This window comes from Hakea prostrata, chromosome 7, assembly GCF_041222555.1.
Source record: "Hakea prostrata isolate BN-2017 chromosome 7, UWA_Hpros_2, whole genome shotgun sequence".
NCBI classification, from domain to species: domain Eukaryota; kingdom Viridiplantae; phylum Streptophyta; class Magnoliopsida; order Proteales; family Proteaceae; genus Hakea; species Hakea prostrata.
Window position 1 is genome coordinate 11,018,896 of NC_142606.1, and position 8,088 is coordinate 11,026,983.

Below are 8,088 nucleotides of genomic sequence, written 5' to 3' on the forward strand. Positions count from 1 at the left end.
AATTATTTTATTTTTTTCTTTTGTCTGCCTTGAAAAGGACCTGCTAAGAAAATAACGAGTTGCACATCGACTTTTTATCAAGTATATTTAAAAGATACTTATTATTATTATTATTATTATTATTATTATTATTATTATTATTATCAATTTATCGTCTTCTACTTTCCTTTTTATTTCATACTAATCATTAAATCTCATGCAAAACACGTGGTTTTAACCATTCTTGGAAAATAATTTTTTGTCTAACACCTGCTAGCACCTTTGTGGATTCACATTCTCTACAATCTCTACAATTTTGACTCTTTATAGTTATTTGTAATTTCTATCTAGGATTGTGACACATGGTAGTTAATTATCCAATGGTCAAAATTAGAATTCAATTAAAAATTAAATTTACTAAATCTCTAAAATTAAGCTTCAAGAAAAGAGGAGAGATAAAATTAAGAGGAATTTAAATTTTAGAAATTTTATTAGATTTATTCTTAATTTAATTTTAATTATGATCATTAGATAATTAATGACCAAAGTGTCACAATCTTAGATAAGAATTGGAGGAGTTGAGAATTGTAGAAGATGTAAACTTGCACATTTCTTGTGATGTTTTCCACAAATTCAAATCTAACAGGCGTAATGAAACCTCTTTTTTGTGAGACTTGTCTCTTAATACTGGGACGATCACCATTTTTCTTTTTTGTAAGGTTTAAAAAAATCTGAATTTCCACTATGAAATGCTTAAATGGGTTGTAGACAAGAAACAACGAAAGAGGAACTGTAACTCTCTCATAAAGAAATTTTCAGTGCACACATATATTACAAGTACCCAACATGTAAATAGTGAGCTTTTAGCATACATATACCGTAAGCACCAACATGTGGGTACAGGGTAATGAATAATTAAAATTTCAAAAAATTTGAACCCTATATAGTACATACTTATTCCAATAAGAAAAACATGAAAGTTATATACCAAGCCACAGAAGGTTTTTTTCGGGCTTCACAATTTGAAGTTTATGCACAAGGAACTTGAAAGGTTGCCAAAGATAAGCCGTCTCATCATCACAGATCACTTCCTTTAAACCCACAAGATTCATGATCGAAGTAGGCAATTCACTTAATCCCGAGCACCTTCTCATGTCCAGTCTTTCTAAACCAAGCAATTTATCCATCCCTTCAGGAAGGCTCTCCATGTTCAAACAGTCAGATATATCAAGAAACCTTAGTTGCTGCAGTTCCTGTATTGAGTTAGGTAACCCTACCAATCCTGTACAAGCATGGAGCCTTAACAGCTCTAAACCTTTTATAGATCCAATTCCCTCAGGCAATGCAGATAACTGATGACAGTTGGTTATGCTGAGCTTCTGTAGGTGGACAAGATCGCAAATCCCTTGGGGCAATTCAACAAGATCATTGCAATAGTCGATGTTGATCTCCACAAGATTTGGCAATATGTATGGGAAATTGAGGTGACAACTCTTCAAGGCTTGGCCAACCTCACACATGAACAATGATATCTTCTGCAAGTCTTTCAATGGCATTGTGATTTCATTTAGGGAAGGGACCACAAGCTTTTCTAACCTTACTCTCCTTAAAGTGGACAGGCAACCTGTTCTTGTCAAACAATTTAGCTGGGCACAGTGGCGGCCATGGTTAATGATGATTAAAACCTTCAGCTTCTCCATTTTCTCAATGAATAAGGGTAAGGTGTAGTTTTTTGCAAAGAAATCCAGAATTAGAACCTCAGCTTCAGGAAAATGCGCATTACACCAGTCAGTGTTTGACATTTCACCTGGCAAACAAAGAGGCAGAGATCATGAAGTTTGAGAAAAGAAAATGCAGTGAAAACAAAGTTTTGTGCATCAGCATGCAGATGTAGAAACCTGTTTGGATAGAGACAAGGCGAGCATTCTGAAATTGGTGTTCTTCTCTGCTCCATCTCTGGGGCAGGCCCTCTTCTCTTCTTTCCATGATTAATTTTGTATTCTTCTGCTGGCTTTTGTACATAGCCAATTCACGGAGCAGATCATGCTGGGTAACGAATAATCCATTCAAGTTACCATCAATCTGGCCTGCATCATCACTGATATAGAAAGAAAAAGTTTCCTCTCAAAAAGAAATTTATATAATGGCAAGAATGTAATGGATAAAGATCAAACAAATAATTGATAAGCTCTTCTATGAGTCCAGATTACCTTCTCACTGTAACCATGAATATTTAACATATTTACAACTTTTATGATATTTAGTAATTATACATTTGAGTTCATTTTTCTTTTCTTATACTTGGTTACAAAGTAAAGTAAAAGTAAATAAATATATTTGGAAAAATTTGGAGTTATGCAATCATGTAAGCTAAAAATGATGCAATCATTTTTCTTTTATGATGTTTGCCTTTTCTTTTTTAAACTAATTTAGCTTCCCTCTCCTTTATTTTCTTTACAACAGGATTGAGTGAATAAAGGTACCTACTTCTCTGCAAAAAGAGAAGATAAGCTGTTTAGAATTGAGCTGATCCAAATTTCAGAGCCTGTTCTTTCTTGGATTAGTTAGTGACTTAGTGGGGTGACACTTTTGTCTTGTCAACCAAAATGACAATTTCATTATCGTAGGCACATAGCCATTAACCTTTTTCCTTTTGCCTTCCACAGTTTTCTCTTGGTTGTAGAAATTGCATAGCAGAACCTGTAATTTTGCTTTAATTTCAGAAGCCTGTGGTTTCTTAGGCTGTAAGGCCATGTTATTCAGTTATGGTTGAAACCAGCAAGGCCTTTCCCTGAAACATTAGCACTACTGTTTTGGAAATCTGATGCTCTGATCTAAGATTTTTTATGTCTTGCTTCCTATTTTCTGATAGAGCCAATCTTTCACCAGATTCGCAATCCCAATTTGAGGTGCCTCTGTCCTGAACTCCTCCAGTTCCATCTGAATTTCAGGATTCCTTTTCAATTACATAATACAAATTTTCTGTATTGATCTGCAAGAACCATGATAATCACAGTACTATGAACTCAAACGCTAAAGAATTTCATTGAATTGTCTACAATAGCTCAATTAATTTCTTTTCACTCCAAAATAGATGGGAAGCCAATTGAAGGCTGTTGTTATCACTTGTTCAAATGCATTTGACCTTAAATGTGAAAATCATTTTAATAAATGAAAATTCGGTGACAGCTCTTTCTAACCGGGCTTGGGTAAAGTCAGTTAATCCTCTCCCTTACCTAAAATCCTGTGTTCTTCTAGCATCAATTTTATTAGCTCCAAGTTCAAAATAAGCTAGACCACATGTTTTGCAATCATTTCTTCTATAATCAAGGTATACCAACTCAAGGTTTTAAAGAGAAGAGAGAGAGGGAAAGAAAAAAGAAAAAAAACAGCAGCACGGAGAGAGGAAGAGAGCTAGTATATCATACCTGGTAATTTCGATCAGACTAACAAGACTTCGTGAGGAAAGTTCGAGAAGGTTGATGTAAGCATCAACTTCATCTATTCCATAAAGCTCAACCCAAATATCTATAAGAGATGAGGCAGGGATTCTTTCATCTTCAGGAAAGGAACCCAAGTCCATAAAGCACTCTTGAACCTCCTCACCCAAACAATCTAAGCTGGTTGCAAGACAACTCAGCAAATCATTATGGGATCCAACAATGGAGCGACTTGACAGCATCCTCTCTTTTTGTTGCCACACTATAGCAGGTTGTTGATACAATGAATGGCCAATCACCTTGAGAGCCAGTGGGAGTCCCTTGCAACCTCTCACTATCTGCAATTAAGCAATAGCCAGTAAAATCAGTCATAGCTTGGAAGGAGCTACTGAAAAACGATAGTATATATGCATCTGGTGCAGAATGCAACTTGAAGTTATTTGCAAGCATCTTTATGTATGAAGTATAATAAAGCACCTTAGTTAGAAGCTCCCCGTCAGGCTCCTTATACTTCCCATTTTGAGGAAATACCAAGTCACAGAAGAGAGCCATGGAATCTTCATCGTTGAGCATTTTCATAGAATATTTGTAATCAAAGACCTGACATTGAGTTCTTGAAGTAACTAGGATCTTATAGTTCACTTTTTCAATTAAAAATTTCCGAACATGTGAGTCAGCCCAAACATCATCAAGAATGAAAAGTGTTGGTTCTGCTATCAACTTCATCAAGTTTCCCAGCTTCATAATTGCTTCTTCTTCACTTACAAAATGGGGCACTTGACTTTTTGGAAACATCTGCTCCCATAGCTTTTGTGCTATCACCTTAAAGTTGGGTGAGCTTGAAATGGTAAGAAAGTATATGTTCTTGAATCTGCCTGTCCAAACAGAAAGTAAGACAGTTGTCACTTGCCATTAGAAAGAAAATTCATATTCTTCATTGAGGATAACCAAAGCATAAAAACTCAAATTTTTATAGTGAATGAATAAAGCACAGACTCAGTGAGAAGATATACTTCAGCTTGTTGGTAACCCATATGAGTATTAACAGGGCCAATAAATAGATACTCTGTTAGGAATTTAACAGCAAAGCACAAAAACAATTGCAAAAAAAACACGAGGAAATCACATACACAGAAAACAGTGATTTATGTGATCCACTCAAGACAGGCTACCTCCATAGGTGAATAATAAAGATAATCCTGAATATCACTGTGATCAGGCTTCACTTATAACATAACTTGGACAATGTACTTGCATTCCTAAGCTCAAAGGGATTTGTCCATGACACAGCGAGTAACAATCTTTTTCTTATGGTTGAGTTCCAAATATTCACAATGACATGTTCCGAATCAGATGATATGCATTGATTTCATTGTCCTAGAAAAGAAATAAATACATTAAATATAATGGTTGTTACAATTGCATAGTGATGCTATTGATTTGATGAATTAGAATGTTTAGTCTAATCTCCATGTTGCCAATAGGGTATCGATCATCAAATCATACAAGATAAAAGCTAGGGTTCTCCTAATGTATCTCAAGCATACTACCTCATAGAGAATACAGCTCTTGAAAAAATGAGCAACTGCAGTAAGAAACACAGGCTCAACTGCAGCAACCTTTCCACAGAGGTTGATGACCTCCAAAACATGGCACCTACAAATCTCTATTGCACAGGAGAGAGTATGGAAAACTCTCTTGCATGAGGACAGAGAAAAGAGATCCCGAAAAACGTAGGAGGGAATGTGAACTCTCTTGTCTTTCACCCAAAAAACAAAAAAGATCAACTCTCCCCTCAGCTGCTTATTTACATGACACTTTATAATGCCTGCGCTGCTATATAACTCAAGAGGGTGGAACCCCATTGGGTGATTCTGCCAAATAATATTTATACGGGAAGTACTCCTCTGTTGGGGAGTGATCTATTTTAATGATAAAAGATACTCCCACTTAAGGACGCGTACAGCACATATAACAAGTATCACCCCAAGTACTAATTTTTTTCTTACAATTAAGTCTTTCTACTTTATTCAGATACAACCATAATGTATCTATGGGCATGAAATCCTTTACAATCATCAGCCTAGTTCATCAGAACATCATAATCAAAAAGTAAATTATTGGTTGAGCATAAAAAATAATAATTTTCTGCCTATTAGAAAATAATTATTAATTAACTCACGATATTTGAGAACTTATGTTAAACAAGTTTAAAAAAATACTACAGGATCTGGAATTTCATCCAAAAAAGAACATGCATTCATTGCTTTTCAAGCGTCAATTTCACTTAAAAGTAGAAATCATAAATTCAATGCATTGCCATATAGAGTCAGGGAAACGCTAAGCATCAACATAACATAACTCATAATACCTATCTACAATTATAAGAACTTCCCACATCTAAAGATTGATGTCGAACTAGTACCAAAAATCTTATTTTAAACATCAGACAGTAATCCAGTTCAATATACACATGAATATTCACACCTGTGCTTACAATATCCATTGTTAAAAACACATAATGTAACAACCTTCTGAAAAGAATGTTCAATCCTCGGTTATCAGCTGCAAAAAAATTTTAGGTACATACCAAGGATAGTCAAGCACCGAATAATACAGTACAGTTTTAATTAATAAATAATTACCAAATTGGGTTTGAAAGGCACAAAAGTCCAACAAATGGTTTATGTTATTCCACCCCATATCCTCTATTGAACTTTGAAATGCACACTTGATTGGCCTTAAATGAATCTATAAATGTTTCGTTCTGAATTACTTTACTTAACATGGATTCATGCAAAAAGAGAGAGAACGAGGAGGCCCATTTCATGCTGGTTTAACAAGTCAAACCTGTTAGCAGAAAACTGTAAGAGAAGTAAACAGAACACAAAATCAGCTAGTTCAGAAACCGCAATAAAAAGAATCTTGTTAACTATTTGATGTTGTTTTGATCGTTCTCTGTGTCTAGCCAGTCTGATCAAAATCCACTTCAGTCTACACCATCCATTCCAAAGCTTAGATTGCATTTACAAATAACTCTTAAATGGATCCACCAGAAAGACTAAAAATATTGGGAATTCCATCTAAAAGAAACCCTACTGCAGCATAAGACTATCGACAAAGCTAATAAATAAAAAGATTTCGACGAACAGAGGTAACCTTTTTATTTTTTTCGGTGGAAACAGAGATAACTAATAAGCAGTTTTAAATGTAACAAACAGAAGACAAAACTGAAAAATTTTCAGGCTCAGAAAGGGAATTCGAAAGCAAGAAAACACTAATCGGGTTTGAGACTTTCATACTTGTGACATCTCTGTCTCGGCAAAGCATGGAAGCCAACGTTGTCTTCCCGCAACCTCCGGGAGCACACAATCCAAGAACCCTCACATCATCTCTGAACAATTGCCACTTCAATTCCTTCAGAGGAACATCCAGTCCAACGGTCCTGTCCGGTAACTCAGGTAAAGGACATGAATGCCCCACTCTGACGCTCATTCTATCGAATTTCCACTTCACCTCCTCCAAGTCGAGCAGAATTTGTTTATTGCTACGCCAGACATCCCCTTGCACTTCCAATTGGAAGAACCGCCGCAAGTTCTTCTCAAATTTAAGTATCTTCTTCGAATACCTAGCCCTGTTGATGATGTTCCAAGATGGAACAGTGACGCACTTGATGATAAGCTTTTTACCATTCTCTAATTCTCCCTTCAACCAATCGATATCAGAATTCGGGAGATCTGTCAATTCAGCATTTAAACGATGCACTTCATTGATCATCGGTATGATGCTTTCAAGAGTCTTGTGAAGCTTTTCGAGATAAGATCTGAAATGCAGGGCTTTGTTCATATGAACGACGATGAACCTCACCAACTCTTGCGCTGGAGGACCCAGAATAATCCCAACTGGAGTTTGCCAAGCCATCTTGAATTTTCGAACACCTAAAACTGGGTTTTATAGACACATATCTTTCTTAGCTAGAATGGATACCCTTCATTGATGATAGCAACTTCAACGAAGTTTCCAGGAAAGCCCAAAGCTGCAGAGCTGCAGAGTTGCAGAGAAATTCCCTCCAAAAGTTTGGCTCGAACGCGCAGCGAGTGAGAACGAAGACAAACACCGAGTATGCGTTTGGTAAGGTTTCCTTTTTAAGAGTTATTATGTAATATGTTTTTTTAATGATTGTGTGCCAAAAGAATGTTCTTTCAAATTAACGTGTTTGATAAAACTCGTTCTAACTTCTAAGATTTTAATTAGGGTTAAGTTTTATCACTTTCATTTATATTTCTTTGATACAAATATAGTGTTCTGTAAAAATGTTCTTCATACCACTTTTATGACTAGTCTGTTTTTAAAGAATAGAAAGACAAATCATTTTAACAAACGCGTCTAATCTATTATTCCACTACTAAAGGACGAAAAAAACACCAAAAGCATTTTTATTAAAATTACCAAACACGCCCTGAAAAGTGCCGGTGAAGTAATTACTTGTGTTTTTTTTCGCTCTTTTAGGCATAAAGGGGAAATTACTTGTTTTTGTTTTTTCCACTCTTTTGGGCATAAAGCGAAATTTCTCGTGTTCTCCAGTGTAATATTTTAGAAAGCCGAAGAGACTTTACCAAGAAGTTGCTAAGAGACAGTGCAGAATATTCATTTCTAGAAGAAAATTACG

General features: G+C 35.6%; 1 protein-coding gene across 1 annotated transcript; it reads right to left on the reverse strand.

Moving 5' to 3' along the window:
• Positions 1-759: 759 nt before the first annotated feature.
• On the reverse strand, positions 760-7,532 carry LOC149009728 (putative disease resistance protein At5g47280). Its single transcript, XM_089163095.1, has 5 exons — positions 6,722-7,532; positions 3,897-4,294; positions 3,408-3,757; positions 1,878-2,077; positions 760-1,786 (listed from the first exon to the last, which is right to left on the reverse strand). The coding sequence occupies exons 1-5, from the start codon at positions 7,338-7,340 to the stop codon at positions 960-962; spliced, it is 2,394 nt and encodes a 797-aa protein (XP_089019221.1). The 5' UTR covers positions 7,341-7,532; the 3' UTR covers positions 760-959.
• Between the last annotated feature and the right edge of the window lie 556 nt (positions 7,533-8,088).